The sequence below is a fragment of the Notamacropus eugenii genome, chromosome 2 (assembly GCF_028372415.1).
Source record: "Notamacropus eugenii isolate mMacEug1 chromosome 2, mMacEug1.pri_v2, whole genome shotgun sequence".
NCBI classification, from domain to species: Eukaryota; Metazoa; Chordata; class Mammalia; order Diprotodontia; family Macropodidae; genus Notamacropus; species Notamacropus eugenii.
The window spans coordinates 242,988,024-243,003,562 of NC_092873.1; the positions used below are offsets into that span (position 1 = coordinate 242,988,024).

General features: G+C 38.9%; 1 protein-coding gene across 1 annotated transcript in view; it reads left to right on the top strand.

The window, feature by feature from the left end:
* MTHFD1L (methylenetetrahydrofolate dehydrogenase (NADP+ dependent) 1 like) overlaps positions 1–15,539 on the top strand; it is a 211,194-nt gene that overhangs the window by 78,004 nt on the left and 117,651 nt on the right. The window contains exons 17-19 of the mRNA XM_072643697.1: positions 6,901–6,977; positions 9,075–9,215; positions 15,088–15,156. Coding sequence (XP_072499798.1) covers positions 6,901–6,977; positions 9,075–9,215; positions 15,088–15,156 — 287 coding nt within the window. The remainder of the gene's footprint in view (positions 1–6,900; positions 6,978–9,074; positions 9,216–15,087; positions 15,157–15,539) is intronic.

A 15,539-nucleotide genomic window follows, 5' to 3' on the forward strand; every position in this document is an offset into this window, starting at 1 on the left:
TCCCTGAGACTTAAATGGGTTGGCCAAAGACCATATGCATTCTATGACAAACCCATTTGTACCTTCCTACCCTGAAATTTCTTCTACCCTGCTTTTTCTCTGTTGCCTAACAGGGTACTGTGATCGCCCTCCTGCTGGTCTCTACCCTCTCTGATACCTTCTGCACATAGCTGTTGGACTCATCCTCCTTTAAAAGCCCTTTTCTCGTTTCATCACTTCTCTACCCAGAAGTCTTTCAGAGTTCCTCATTGCCTACAGGATCAAGTCCAGACTTTGTATATCAAAGCCTGGGATTCAAGACCTTTCCCAGTTTGTTTGCAGTATTCCTTTATAGTCTTATCTCCCACCTACTGTTTAACACACAGTCTCTCTAATCAAATCATCCTACCCACTGTCCCTAAAACATTCCTTGCCTATTGTTGCCTCTGATGCATTCCCCTTTGCACCCATCCAAATTATACCCATACCGCAAAGGCTAGCTAAAGACTGACCTTGAGAAGTAGTCTCCTTTAGTGGAAAGTATGTTAAATTTGAAAGACCAAGGAGTCTGGGTTTGACTTCTGGCCCTGCCACTTACTGTGGTGGCACGGTGTTGTGCCTGGAGTTAGAGAGGCCTAAGTTCATATCCAGCCACAGACACTTACTAGCTGTGTGATCCTGGGCAAATCATGTAGCGTTTATTTGCCTTAGTTTTCTCAGCTATAAAATGGGGAAGTAATTGCATCTGTCTCAGAGGGCTGTTGTGAGGATCAAATGTGACAGCATTTGTAAGGCGCAGTGCTTGCCATCTAATAAGGTAGGTGCTTAATAAATATTTGTTGCTGTCCATCCATCCTTTCTTTATTTTTTCTTTCCTTTGCCTTAAATAAGTCATTCTTTGCATTGGTCCTCTCTTCCTCTTCTGTAAGAGGAAGGGGGTTGGATTAGATGACCTCTGAAGTTGTTCTTTCATGTCCAACTCTCCATGAACTCATTTGAGGTTTTCTTGGCAGAGACACTGGAGTGGTTCACCCTTTCCTTTTCCAGTTCCTTTTATAGATGAAGAAAACAAGGTGTAAGTGACTTGTTCAGGATCCCACAGCTAACACATATCTGAGGCCAGATTTGAACTCATGAAGATGAGTCTTTCTGATGTCAGGCTCAGCACTGTATCCACTGTACCGCTTAGCTGCCCGACCTCCAGGTACCCTCCAGCTCTCAATCTCTGATCCAATGATCCTTTGATTCTATAACCTCTTTCCTGAAATCTTTTCCCCATCACTCCCTTTTGAACTGTTTACAACTATTCTTCTGTTCCTGTTATGTCAGTTGCTTTATTTTTCTTTCCTTGTTTGCCTGTTCAACAGTGTAGATAAACCTCTCTTCTGTTGCCAGATCAAAAGGTAGGACTTGGCCTTTGTGTCCTGCCAAGTTCTCAGCCCAGGAGAAGCTTTGTACACATTTGTTGAGTGGATTTTATTGTTCTAAGAAGGGGTTTCTGTTGTTTTTTTCACAGTTTTATCGATGCTGTGGGGAAAAATTGTGTGAAAGAGCCAGAGAGAAATAATCATAGAACACATTTACCTAGCAGTTTCAATAAATGAGGCAGTGACTCAAGATTTTTCTCAAGCTCAGTGTAAGACAGATAGTGGAAAGAAAGAAAGATGCTGGAAAGAAAATCCAGGTAAATGGTAAGAAGTATTTAAGTAAACTTATCTTCCTAGTCAGGTAAAAACTTTCATATCTGATCAACGCAAGGAATTTTTAGTTTTTTTTTTTTTTTTTAGACAACCTCTTGTTGAAGTCATTCTTAAGTTCTGAAGGGCAGACGAGTACACAGTTTGTCTCAAAAATTCAATAATTAAGCTCTTTTATAGTAGCTAGTTTGTGAATTAGGTTTGGGATTCATTTTAAAAAGCTCCAGAGATTTATCTATAGAAAAAAAGAAAAACACAAAGCAGGTTTGTCGAATACAAAGTTTAATGTCCTCCTGTCTTCTTCAATTAGAGTGACCTTATTTTAGAGCAGGATTCAGAAATGTAGCAGTGAGCTCAATTCTTGGATCCTGGTGTTAAAAAAAAAAAAAACTCCCATGGGATGATTTATGACAAATACCAATTCTCAGATTAATTTTTTTCCGGGAAGGTAGAATGAGTCAGTATTCTGTGACCTTGGATCAATATGAAAGGACATGACAACTTTTAAAAGTTATTCCAGCATATACAAGAATCATGTTACTGCCCTGGACAATGAAGTTTGGGAAGTTGTAGTGTTAATGAGAACACTTATGGTTCAGAAGAATTTGGAATTGATAGCCCCTCCATCTTGTAGTGTTAGTGACGTGGGACGTGAAACCTTTGACACTAGACGTTGACTTTTTTTCTCTCAAGCAAATATAGGCTTTGCCTTTATTATTAAGATTAGGTTTTTAAACATCTGATTAGATATCTACATTAGATAGGGATGAAGTTGGATTGGAAATGATGCCTCAAGACAGGTTGGTATTGAGTAAGCCAGAGACTCAGAGGATCTCTCTTTGCTCTTGTGGATCTGTGTCATTTATTAGAGAAACAAATCTGAATCTACCCAAGCAGACATATCTTCTACAGCAGTGTTCTGTAATGAGTGAGGGCTCAATAAATTTTTGCTAGGTCAATATGCTATCTTTTTTCTTCCCTACTGACTAATGCTGTCATCGTTTTAGGGGTGTTTTTATTTTTAAACTGGGACAATTAGCTCTTTTGTCTCATATATTTGTCATTTAATATTTCTGAAAATATAGCTCTGGAAAATCAGACTTCGATAAAGCCTGTTGGGATTCAAATGGAGCTACCTGTCTTTGCCTTTAAACCCAAAGCACTCTGGCTCTCAATGATTCTCTAATAATAGGACCCAGCCCAAATCTCATTTGCTCATTGTTTTGCTCTGATGGCTCAGAGTGAGTATAAATAGCAATTATTTCCATTCTGACCAGAAACTTTGAGGGTCTTCCCCTCCCTGATCAATTCTTTTGTGAAGGCAAACCAGACCATCTTTTACCTCAACTCTTACCTAGCTTTTAACTACTGAATGGGTGTTGCCTCAGACAAACTGAGACCTAAAAAAGATCTTAACTCGTGACCCATGACTTTCCACTGGACTGCAAAGACTTTGGAAGGGAGAGTAAAGCTGATGACTTTACACAGTCCTGCCTCACTGAAATCCAATTCACTTGTTAGTCAAGACTGATGTCTTTGGTGAGCAAGTCTCACTCAGTCCTACTTAGAACATGAGTATCAGCAGTGACCATTTGCACAGTGTCAACGACTAAATTTAAAGATTACAACGAAGAGCTGACATATATGTATTATGTGTGTTCTTCAGCCATGAGAGATTAGTGAGCAGGAATTGTGTTAGGTTGTTTGGTTGATTGGTTGTTGTCCTTCATCTTTGAAGAGGACCAAAATGACATCGCCATGATAAAGTGAAATTTCAGTGTGTCCGACTGTGGCTGATCAGACCAGTATGATCTCGGAATGCTCTACCACAGGTTGGGCACAGGTAGTCCAAGTGAATATTTCGGGTGGATACCCCACATTTGTGCATCCTATGTTTACTTTGTGCTGTCTCAATTCTGCTTTGTTCAAAGAGCACAGCACCCTTTCTGATCTGGCCATGCCATGCTGAGCCAGTGTCTTCCATGCTGTACAGTCAAATGCAAAGTTCTTGAGAGTGTCCTTGTATCGCTTCCTCTGACCATCATGTGATCACCTGCCCCATGCGAGTTCTCCATAAAATAGTCTTTTTGGCAAGCGTACATTTTACATTGGAACAACGTGGCCAGCCTATCAGTTATGCTCTCTTAAGCATAGTTTGAATGCTTGGCAATTAGGCTCAAGCATGGACTTCAGTGTCAGTGTCTGCTACTTTATCCTGCCAGGTGATCCTCAGAATCTTCCTAAGACAGTTCAAATGGAAGCGATTCAGTTTCCTGGCATGGCGTCTCTGTTAGGCCTCAAAGAAAATTAGGTAACAAAAATAACCAGACAAACCTTCACTATGAGATTAAATTCCATGAGTTGACCAAGATTTGAAGCCTTTTAGCTTAGATGAGTTTATAGAAATACTTATCATTTACTTGGAATTTTCTTTCTACTATCTGTCTTCATACTGAGCTTGAGAGATGTCTCAAGTCACTTTCTCATTTATTGAAGCTACTATGTAAATGTGACCTATGATTATTTCTCTCTGGCTCTTTCATACAATTTTTCCTCAGCATCAATAAAATTGTAAATTGTGAGAAACCCTCTAGTACAGATGGCATCCTGAAGATACAGATGGGCTTTTGATGCCACCGACTCCCAAAGATTTCCCCAGCTGCTTTCTTGTCTGAGGTTTTTGTGTGTGTATGTGTTTTGTTGAGTTTTTTTTAACTTTGTTAAATGGAAAACAGCTGAACTTTGGTTGTTAGCCTTTTTTTGAAATTTGATAAAAAGAAAACTTCACTCCTATGCCAAGGTTGTGTATAGTACAGATCTGAGAAAGAACTGTCCTTTTTTCTTTTTTGTAACCAAGTTGTAATCTTTTTTAAAATTAATATATTTGTTTTCAGTTTTCTGCAATCACTTCCATAAATCTTAGATTTACTCCACCTCCCTCCCCACTCTCTCCCTAAGACAGCATGCAATCTTGTATGGACTCTACATATATATTCTTAGTAAATACATTTTCACCTTAGTCATGTTGCATAGAAGAATTAAAATGAATGGGAGAAACCATGAGAAAAACCAAAACAAAACATTAAACAAGAGAAAATGGTCTGCTTCATTCTATGATCCAGTTCCATAGTTCTTTCTCTAGACATGGATGACATTTTGCCTTGAGTCCATTGTGAATTTTTTAGGTCCTTGCATTGCTATGAGGGGCTAGGTCTACCAGAAGAATTCCTCATACACTGTGGTTGTTACTGTGTACAAAGTTGTCCTGGTTCTGCTCCTTTCACTCAGCATCAGTACGTATAAGTCCTTCCAGGCCTCCCTGAAGTCTTCTTGTTCATCATTTCATATAGCACAGTAGTATTCCATTACATTCATATACCACAACTTGTTTAGCCATTCCCCAGTTGATGGGCATCCCCTTGATTTCCAGTTCTTGGCTGCTACAAGAGAGCTGATATAAATATTTTTGTACATGTGGGACCCTTTCCTATTTTTATGATCTCTTTGGGATACCGTCCTAGAAGTGATATTGCTGGGTCAAAAATCAAGTTGTAATCTTTTCAAATGGCATATTTTAATGTAACCATGTATGCCACAGGCCTCAGGCAGAAATGGTAGCAGCCTGTAAGAATTTCAGTAAGTTTTACCTGCCTTTCAGTTTATTTTTTTCCATGAGATTTTATATCAGTTTGACTGGCTTAAAATCATATACATTGCTTACTCACTGATTGGTTAAAGGGCAAGTAGGGATGGACAAGTAAAAATAGGAAGGGAATTTTTCAGTTTCTAGGTGTTTTCTACTCCCTTTACAAAGCTACCTTAATACCAGTTACCTTAAATCTCTCACTATAGTTTCTCCATTTCTGTTAATGGCACAGTCATCCTTTCAATGACCCTAGCTCTAATCTGAGCCTTTCCTTTACCTCATCCCACACATCTTGTCAACTGCCAAGTGCTGTCAGCTCTGCCTCCCTTGTCTTTCTCACATCTGTCCCTTCCTCTTAATTCCCTTGGCAACTAACCCAGGACAGGCCCTCATGCCTTCTTAGCTAGACTATTGTCTTAACCTCCTAGCTGTCTTTCTTGTCTCCATTCTGTCCCCTTTGTCATCCATCTTTTATATAGCTCCATTCCCTCCCCACCACTTCATTGTGTACAGCTTTTTAGCATCACATTTTAAGAAAAACACTGATAAAATGAAACGGTGAAGAGCCTCAAGTCCAAACCACAAAGATCAGTTGAACAAACAGGATATGTTTACCCCAGAAAAAAGGGGGAAATGGAGAACTGAGAATATTAGTATTTGAAAGACTGTCTAATGGAACAAGGGTAAGATTTATTATGTCTAGCCCAGAAGGCAGAAGTAGGAGCCATGGGTAGAAATTGCAAATGGACAAATTTGGGCTTAATTTAAGGAAAAAATTCCTAATAGCTGGAGCTATCCAACAGTAAAGTTGTCTTTCACTGGGAAGTCTTTAAGCACAAATTGGGTGACCACTTGAGTATTTCATAGTGAGGTTCCTTTTATAGTATGAATTGAATTAAATGGCCTCTGAGATTGCTTCCAAATCAGAAATTCTGAGTTTCCTCTCATGTGGTCTTGTCCCTAGACCTGTCCTCTGTATTTTGTGTTATAAGATTTAGAGCTGGTGGGCATCTCAGAAATCAGTCTGATTCCCCCATTTTGTGAGGAATCAGAGAATCAGAGTTACGATTTGTCTGAGGTTATACAGTTAATGTGTAATAAAGTCTCTTGATTCTAAATAAAGTTTTCTTTCTATTATGTTAGCATGCCTTCTGGTTTTTTTCCAGATGCCCATTTTCATGGCTATGAAATTATATCTTTCCTTTCAACTAGACTGGACATTTCTTCAGAAGATCATCTGTCTATGTCTTTTTGTACCCAGCCCCCTGCCCTAAGCTCCTAGCACAGTGCCTTGCTTTATAGTAATTGGTTCTTAATAAATGTTTATTGAATGTTCTAATGAATAAACTTAAAGAAATATATACAGAGACAAGTGTGAACAGGTCTAAATTATGGTAACAAATTCTGTGGTTTAAGACATTTTGCCTTGTTTGCTGAGAACTGTTGATTTTGTTGTCATTTTGATGCAGCCTAAAATATGTAGCAGGACGTTACTCAGTATACATTAATGAATAAAGAAGTTTAGGAAAATTAGAATTTGTTTGTTAGCCTACTTTAATCTTTTCTCTTATCTTTCAGTTTTGGACACAAATGACCGATTTCTACGAAAAATAACCATTGGGCAGGCTAAGACAGAAAAGGGATTCTTTCGTCAGGTAAGTAAATTTACAGCTAAGGAAAGGATGCTTCCCTGGTTTGAAGGGGTTAAGCTGAGTTAAGTTTCACTGCCTTTCTCTTCACCCACAATAACTAGCTAATTACCACTGTTACTATTCAGCCGGGTTTGGGGAAGGTCCCCATGACATTCCGTCTGGAAGTGTATCCAGTTGTCTTGCTTGGAAAGGACAGGTCCATAGTTCTTAGTGGTTTTATTAGCAAATAACTCATGTAAGGCTGTGTGTCTGTAGGTTACTAAAAGAACCAAATGAAAACTGAAAAGATTAACAAGCTACCTTTGTTGTATGATAGCACTTAAGGAATTTCTTGATTTAAAAACTATGTTCTAGCTAAATACAGTGAAGTTCTAAATTTTTTTAAGTTTTATTAGCATATCCAAGAGCCAACTCAGATTCTTTGTTTTGTTTGAAAAGTGTAACTAGCTATAGAAGCCTTTTGACAGAAATAAAAATCTATTAAGTCACTAACTGAAAGTGAAATTTGAAAATGATGACTGTTTTTAACTTTGGTTTACTAAATCACTTATTCAGATTTGACCTTTGGCTCTTTGGTACTAACTTTTGAATTTTTATTATTTTAGAAGGAGTCTTCACTTAATAATCATAATTTTTAAGGTGAATAGTCCTATTCTCCCCCGCCCCTCCAAGTTCAAGGTTATAATTGTTTCTTACATAGGCATATCTAATCATGAATGGCTTTCAGAGAAGGTTCAACAGTTTGGCCAAAATAGAAATCCACACTGAGATGCTGACAGGAATTAAGTAAACAGGTGCTGGATTTTTCCCTGCTTCAAGCAGGTCATGGATGATATCACTTTTTTGCTGTGGTTTCTCTTGGGTATAATTTCTCAAAATTTCAACTTATGGTCTGTGTGGCTTACACCTTCCTTGGATTTTGGGAAAGAGGTGAGTAGGATTAGCAAAGGATCAGTAGAATTTTCCTAGAGGATATGGAACTATTCGCTTTTGCCTTTATTTCCCCAATACCCAACACAGAGCTTAGTCTAGCATCGGTACTTAATAAATACACCTTGAATGGAATGCCTTTGACCAAAAAAACTTTTATCGTGTTTAAACCATCAAAGGAGACCTCAGAAGTCTGCCCAATGTCCTTGAAGTTCTTTTGTCCTTCTATTTCTTTCTGGCTTGCTTTATGAGCACAGTCACAGGAGAGAACATCATGTGGGCTGTTAGAAATAAAATCGTTCATCTAATCTTAAGCGCTGAAAAGTTTAAAGATTTTGTGCAATCTGCAAAATTAATTGATTCTGTGGTGAACTTTCCAGCTAATGAAATCTAGCTAATCCAAAAGGTTTTTCCATTACTTCCTAATCAAGGCCATAGTCTTGGAAACAGATGTGAAAATCCAATGAGCTAGAAAAAAAAAGTCTCCACAAAATTTCTGGGATCAGAAGGAATGAATTCACAAATGTTCTTCTGTTTGTTGTGACTGGGGGAGGGGAAGAGTTGTTTTGATGAATTTCTACCTCCTTTCTGTTCTTTATTTTTTGCTAGGGAGGCAAATATGATTTTCTTGACTGATAGATTAAGTGCAAAGAAGAAAGGAAATAAGAAAGAGAATAGGCATTTATGTAGTACCTGCTGTTTGCCAGGAACTGTGCATTGCAAACATTCTCATTTGAATTCACAAACGTTACTCTGTTGTGGGGTGGTTTTCTCCCCCTTTCTGTTCCTTACCTTTTTTTTTTGCTTAGGAGGCATAAACTACATGCAAAGGAGGAAGGAGATAGGAAAGAGAATGAACATTTCTATAGTTCCTACCTTTATGCTAGGCACTGTGCTGAGAACTTTACAAATACTAATCTCATTTCATCAAATAGACTCTCATAAAAGAGGAAAGGCAGAAAATATGGATAGAAAAGAGAAACATTGGCAGTGTTTTCCAAGGTACAGTAAGTGATTAATTAATATTCATTAAATGGATAAGTGAGACTGAACAAGAGAAGGATGGGCAAAGAAATATATTCTTCTGGCTCAGTATAGACCTTTATTCTTTTAAGAACACTGTGAAATGCATCTACGTGATTAAAAATTCTTTTGCTTTGTCTGCTTCAGGCCCAGTTTGACATTGCTGTCGCAAGTGAGATCATGGCTGTTTTGGCACTAACAGATAGCCTGAAAGATATGAAAAACCGTCTGGGGAGAATGGTGGTGGCCAGTGACAAAAAAGGACAACCTGTAACTGCTGATGATTTGGTAGGTTCATAAATGGAGGCACAGATCAAAAACCCCTACTTTGAAACTTTTTATTTTGGTTTCCTAAAAAGAGTAGCAAGTTTCCTACTTGCTCTTTAAGTTTGGTCTTTAGGAGTTCAAAGAATTAGCATCCATACTTACATAATTGAAAATTTAAGAAGTAATATATCCCTTTTTCTCCCCTATAAGCTGTACTTTTTCATATAGATAAGAAAATAACTGCAAATCAGTATTGGGCTTTATCTTCCACTTTGAAATAAAAAGATTGCCAGCCCTGTGTCTTTAAAAGAATGGAGAGAAAAAAATTTTTAATGAATTCCTTCCTTTCTACCCTAGTATCCTTTGACCATCCATTGTGAGCTGCCTGGTCCCAATTCTACACTCCAAGTTCCCTTGACTTCCTCTTCCTTTCTTTCAGTCTTTGAGAATGAAGTACGCTTCTTCCTTACCAAGGCCCTGATTCCTTCCTCTCTGATTTTCCTGACCTTGACTTGTTGGTCCTTCCCTCTCCTAATCTTCAAACTCTATTCACTGGTTTCTTCCCTGCTGCCTACAAATGTGCCCACATTTCCCACATCCTTTAAAAAACCTTCTCTTAACCTAGCCATTCCCTTGTACCTATCCTCTTTTATTTTATCTTCCCTTTCTCAGCTAAATTCTAAAAATAAAAAAAAAGCTATTTATACTTTTTGCCTCCACTTTATTTGTTGTTGTTCAGTCTTGTCTGACTCTTTGTATCCCCTTTTGGAGTTTTCTTGACAAAGATACTGAAGTGGTTTACCATTTCTTTCTATGGTTCATTTTACAAATGAGGAAACTGAGGTAAACAGGGTTAAGTGATTTGCCCCAGGGTCAGGGAGGTAGTAAGGGTCTGAGGCTAGATTTGAACTCAGGAAGAGGAGTCTTCTTGACTCCAGATCCAGCGGAGCTAGTTATCCCTCCTTCAGAAGTATTGATGATCTGTTATAGACTAATGCTGGCGATCTCTTACTTCAGCCTTTGACACTGCTGATCACTCTCTTCTTGATTCTCTATCTAGGTTTTTTGAACTCTACTCTCCTGGTTCTCCGCCTTCCTGTCTGACTGCTCCTTCTCAGTCTCTTTTGTTGTTATCATTAACCAGGTCTCTGTGAATTTCTTAGTACAATGCCTGTGAATTTCCCATAAGGCTTTGACCCTTGCCTTTTTACCATTTTACTTAATGATCTCATCCGTTCCCAAGGACTATATTATCATTTCAGTGCTGATAGTTCTCAGATATATTTATCCTTCCCTAGTATCTCTTGTGACCTCTACTTTTGCATATCGTTTTCCCCAAACTCTCCTCTTCCAGACTTCCATCTTACTTTTGAGGGCACTACCATCCTCCCTGTCCCCCGGGCTTGCTCCCTAGGTAATAATTTTGACCCCTCACTTCTGTCTCCCACATCCAATTTGTTTCCATAGCCTGTCAGTTGTAGTCAGATGGAAGCATCTGTTGTACATGAGCCCTTCTCTCACCACCCTTGTGCTGGCCCTCATCCCTTCACACCTGGTCTGTTGCTATAGCCTGCTGGTGGGTCTGCCTTCCAAAGATGTTTCCCCATGCCAGTCCATTCTCTACTCTCCCTCCTCATTTCTGCCTCTTACAATCCATAATTCCTTTCAATTTCCCACTCGAACACTACCTCCTATGTGAGAGCTTTCCTAATTCTGCGTAGATATTAGTGCTTCCCCCTTCCCCAATTATACTAACTCTACCTACCTGTATATAATATTTTCTTGTCTGTGTATGTGTTATTTCCCACTAGTGGAATGTAAGCTTGAGGGCAGGAATTTATATACATTCACCACAAATTGAGGGTAAGAATAGCCTTCTAGAAATAATCTCAACAAGATGTTTTCTCCCTGAGCAAGACCCCCATTTATAGCTACACACCTGGGAATGAATGCATGATTGAAGTGATGCAATATGCGTATCTTGTTTCTTCATTCTTCCTATGTGTCAGAACCAGACATCAGAGTGTGAGAGAAGTTCTCAGTTATCTATCTTCACACCATCCTGCTTTCCCTAGGAGGATTAGGTATGCTTGAGATATTAGTCTTTGTATTAAAAAAGAAAGACTAGTGTAGACTGTCTTCCAGTATTATTATTGCCTCACCTTTTTGGTGTCCTAGGAAGAAAATGCTATAATGATTGCCATTTTCCAGTTGTGGAAACTGAGGTTGAGAGAGGCTAACTTAACCAGGGTCACACAGCTAGTCAGTGTCTAAGGTTGAGTTTTCCTGAGCCACCTAGCTACCTCTGAAGAAAGGTGGGGATTTACAGAGGTGGAGGTAAGGAGAGAGTTCCAGACAGGGGGAGGAAGTTGGCAGCACTGTGATAAGGTAATATAGGCTAGCTGGAGATGCAACTGGTATGGCTGGGGTTAGTGAACAGGTCCTGGAGGGGCCAATTAGAAGTCACAGTAAATGACAAAGGTAACAAACAAAATGAATAATAACCATCCTTGGTGGATAGAGTCGGAAAGTCCTGGGTTCAAATCCTATCCCAGACATATACCAGCTATTTGACCTTAGGATCGTCATTGCCAGATAAGTGGTACAGTAGATTGAGCAACAGACTTGGAATCAGGAAGACGTGAGTTCAAATCCAGTTTTAGACAGTTACTAGGCAAGTGACTTACCCTTTGTTTGCCTGTCTGTTCCCTGTAAAACAGATGATAATAGTACCTATCTCCCACAGCTGTGATGACAGTCAAATAAGATTCTATTTGTAAAGTTCTTAGTACAGTGCCTAGCACATGGTAGGCAGTATGTAAATGCTAATTCTTATCATTTATGTTTCTTAGTTCTCAAAGTACCTTATCCAGTTTTTTCATTCTCTTAATTAAGAACTCTGCAGTGAGATTTTCATACAAAATTAAATAGTTTTAAATAATGAAAGTTACTTGCTTTCCACAACTAAAGATTTGACAGATGCTTCCAGGCATCTCTTTGTCATAGATTGTAAAATATTTGATATTAGCAAGAATGGTATTTACTAGAAGTGCATTAAGGATCACCATAGCTAATGCTGGGAATTGTAGCCGCAAAAGGCTTCATCCATCTCAACAAGGCGGTACTTATAATATTTGGGCTTCTATAAATTTTTAAGGAGCAACATTTAAGAAACTTGTGTCATGGCTAAATGAGCAGCTGATTGCCTACCGTCTTACTTGGGGCAGTCCATCCAGGTGAACATTACTTCTTTCGTCAGTTTCCCCAGCTAATGTTATACCCTTGCAGAGTACAAGCAGGAATAATTTGCAGGAAATCAAACCATTACATTTCTTTTGCTCCTGTCCTGTAATGGAGACAGAGCATTTCAAGCTTGTGATTTTTCTGTCTATAAACCTCAAGAGGACACCAGTGTGTGGAATGTACTTGTCAAACAAGAATGCTTTTTTTTCTCTTAATAAGTGTTATGTTGTAGAAATAAGAGACATTTGCTTATGTCACAGAAGTTATTTTAAAGTATGAAAGTTAAATGCTTTAACAAAAAATGGAATATTCTACTATGAAATGGTTATATGGAAGTACCAAGCCACTATTAATGGTTCAGAAAACTGTTACTAAAATTCTGCCTGTCTAATAAGCCTACTGTGTAATGTCAGTCAGTCACTTAAATTGTATTAAGCACCTACTGTGTGCCAGACACCATGCTAAGCGACAGGGATACAAAGAAAGCTAAAAGTGTCTCTTCTCAGGGAGTTTATAGACCAACAGGGGAGACAGTAGACCAACAAGTATGTACAAACATGCAATAAACTGGATAAAGAGGAAATAATTGATGTAAATAATTGATGAAGGCACTAGAACTAAGAGAGATTGGGAAAGGCTTCCTTTAGAAAGTGGGATTTTAGCTGAGACTTAAAGGAAGCCAGGAGTAGGCAAAGATAAGGAAGAGTATTCCAAGGATGGGGGCAGCCATGGAGTCCAGAGAGAAAATGTCTTGTCCAAGGAACAGCAAAGAGGCCAGTGTCAGAAAATAAACTTTAGAAATATCTTTAAATGAGTAGTCCAGACTTCAGAGATAATAATTGATATGACATGGAGACCTCTGCATTTGACAGAGATCCAGTTTTTCTTTTTAATAATAGTTATACTGTATAGCCCCAAGAGAGGGATCCTTTGGTAAAAAAAAGTATCTTCATTGTAAGTATGTTGATCAGATTATGCAAGGAAAAAGAAAGTAAATTATCCAGGCAGAGTGGCAGCAGTAAAAGTTGTAAGGATACCTCATATATTCAAGTCACTTGTCCACCCAAATCCTTCAGTATCTTCTTGTCTTCTGAATCGAGTTCAGATTCTCTACCTCCATCAATTTTGCAGATGTATTTCATACAACTCTTTCCTCTCCACCCAAGCCCTACTCCCATTTCTCTACCCTACACATGATGCCATTCCTTGTAAGTATCCAATGCTTTTACTCCTGTCTACACCCTCTACGTTAGCCTGCCTGCCCCTTTGGAAATCCTACTCATCCTTCAACGTCCACATCACACTTGACCCCTCCATGAAGCCTTTGATGATTTCCTTACTACTACTACTACTACTACTACTACTACTACTAGTACTACTACTACTACTACTACCACTACTACTACTACTACTACTACCACTACTACTACTACTACTACTACTACTACTACTACTACTACTACTACTACCACTACTACCATAACCACTCTCCACCCCGCCAAAGGGAGAACTGATCTTTTCTCTTTCTGACCCTCTGTAGGACGTTGTCAGTCTTTGAAACCTTAGTGTATGCTATTCTGCAGTTGCAATTAATATGTAATGTATATTTATCTGTAGAGAGAGATAGTGGATAGAGAGCTGATCCCAAAGACAGACAGGCCTGGATTCAGATCTTGCCTCTGATATGTACCCTGTCCAAGTCATTTAACTGCTCAGTGTTCTAGGCAATTCTCACACTATGAGTTGTAAAAAAAAAAGGCCGACCTGCATTGGTAAAGAAAGGTTTCTCACCGGGGCATTCCCTACAGTAATGAAATCATAGGTCTAATCCCTGCTTTTTGTGTATATTATGTTTTCTTTGCTCGATTTTTAAGCTCCATAGGGGTTAGGGACTGATTGCTGTTGTATCTCCCGTACCACCTACCACAAGGGCTCTGTCATGGTAGTGTTAACAGTTGTCTGAGGAAGGAAACATGCATTTAAGCACTTATTTGTCCAAGGCACAATGCTAAGCATGAAGGATACAGATACATGCAAAGAAAAAAAAAACCAAGAAACATGGTCCCTGCCCTTAAGAAGCTCACATTCTAATGGGAAAAGACATTATTCAAAAGGGAGCTTAAAAGCCGGGCTTGAAAAGAAACCGTCCAGCAGGGGGGAATGGATTTGAACGAAGGACAAGAGGGGAATGAAGGCTGGCCTGTCCCCTTCCACAAAGAGGAGGCTGCAAAAGAACTCACCAGTGGGAGGAGGAGAAGGGTATGACTTGGTAAGGAATATTCCAGATGAGAGAAGGCTACAAGAGTGATTGTATGTTTCAGGCCCCAGTCACTAAGGGAAGTTTCAGGATGAGAAAGCATGGCGTGGAAGTCTGGGAGCCAGGAACTGGGAGAGGGGAGTGATGGGTTGAATGAGTGACTGACTTAGTGAATAAGTTATTTGTGCAAATTCCCCCCTAGGAATCATGGCAGAGGACAGTGACTGTAAGGCTTGCAGGCTGTTTTCAGAATGGTTAATTTTAGATAGATAATCAGAATTTGACTTCAGACTTGTATCTGCTTACATATTTTCAAATGAGGATGGAGAGCCTAATGTATCTGATTGCAATAAAATGATCATAAAAATTTGATGTACGTCTAATTTCTTTTAGGGAGTGACTGGAGCTTTGACTGTTTTGATGAAGGATGCAATTAAGCCAACTCTGATGCAGACCTTAGAGGTGAGCTTTTTTTTAGTGACTGATTTCACATATTTCTTTATAATTTTCACTACTCTCCTCCTTCTTATGCCCTTCCCTCCCTCCTTTGCTGAACCATGGGTACCCCTTATATTTGCAGTTATAAGTTTTCCCCACAATTGTTGTCATGACAGAACAGTCAGTTCTTTTCTGAGCCAAAGAAATGTAATCTGATTCAAAGTTAGCCATGTTGGCAACGTTTCAGCTGATAATGGGCTATTGACAAAAGAAAGAAAATCAAATCAGGGAATAACTTATACTCCAAATAGTGACTAAAAGAGGAAGCCCATTTGCTACACTGCCAAGTTCATCTTTCAGTCCACTTGAAGATCTTGTTTTCCTAACTAAAGTAGTAAATAACTAAA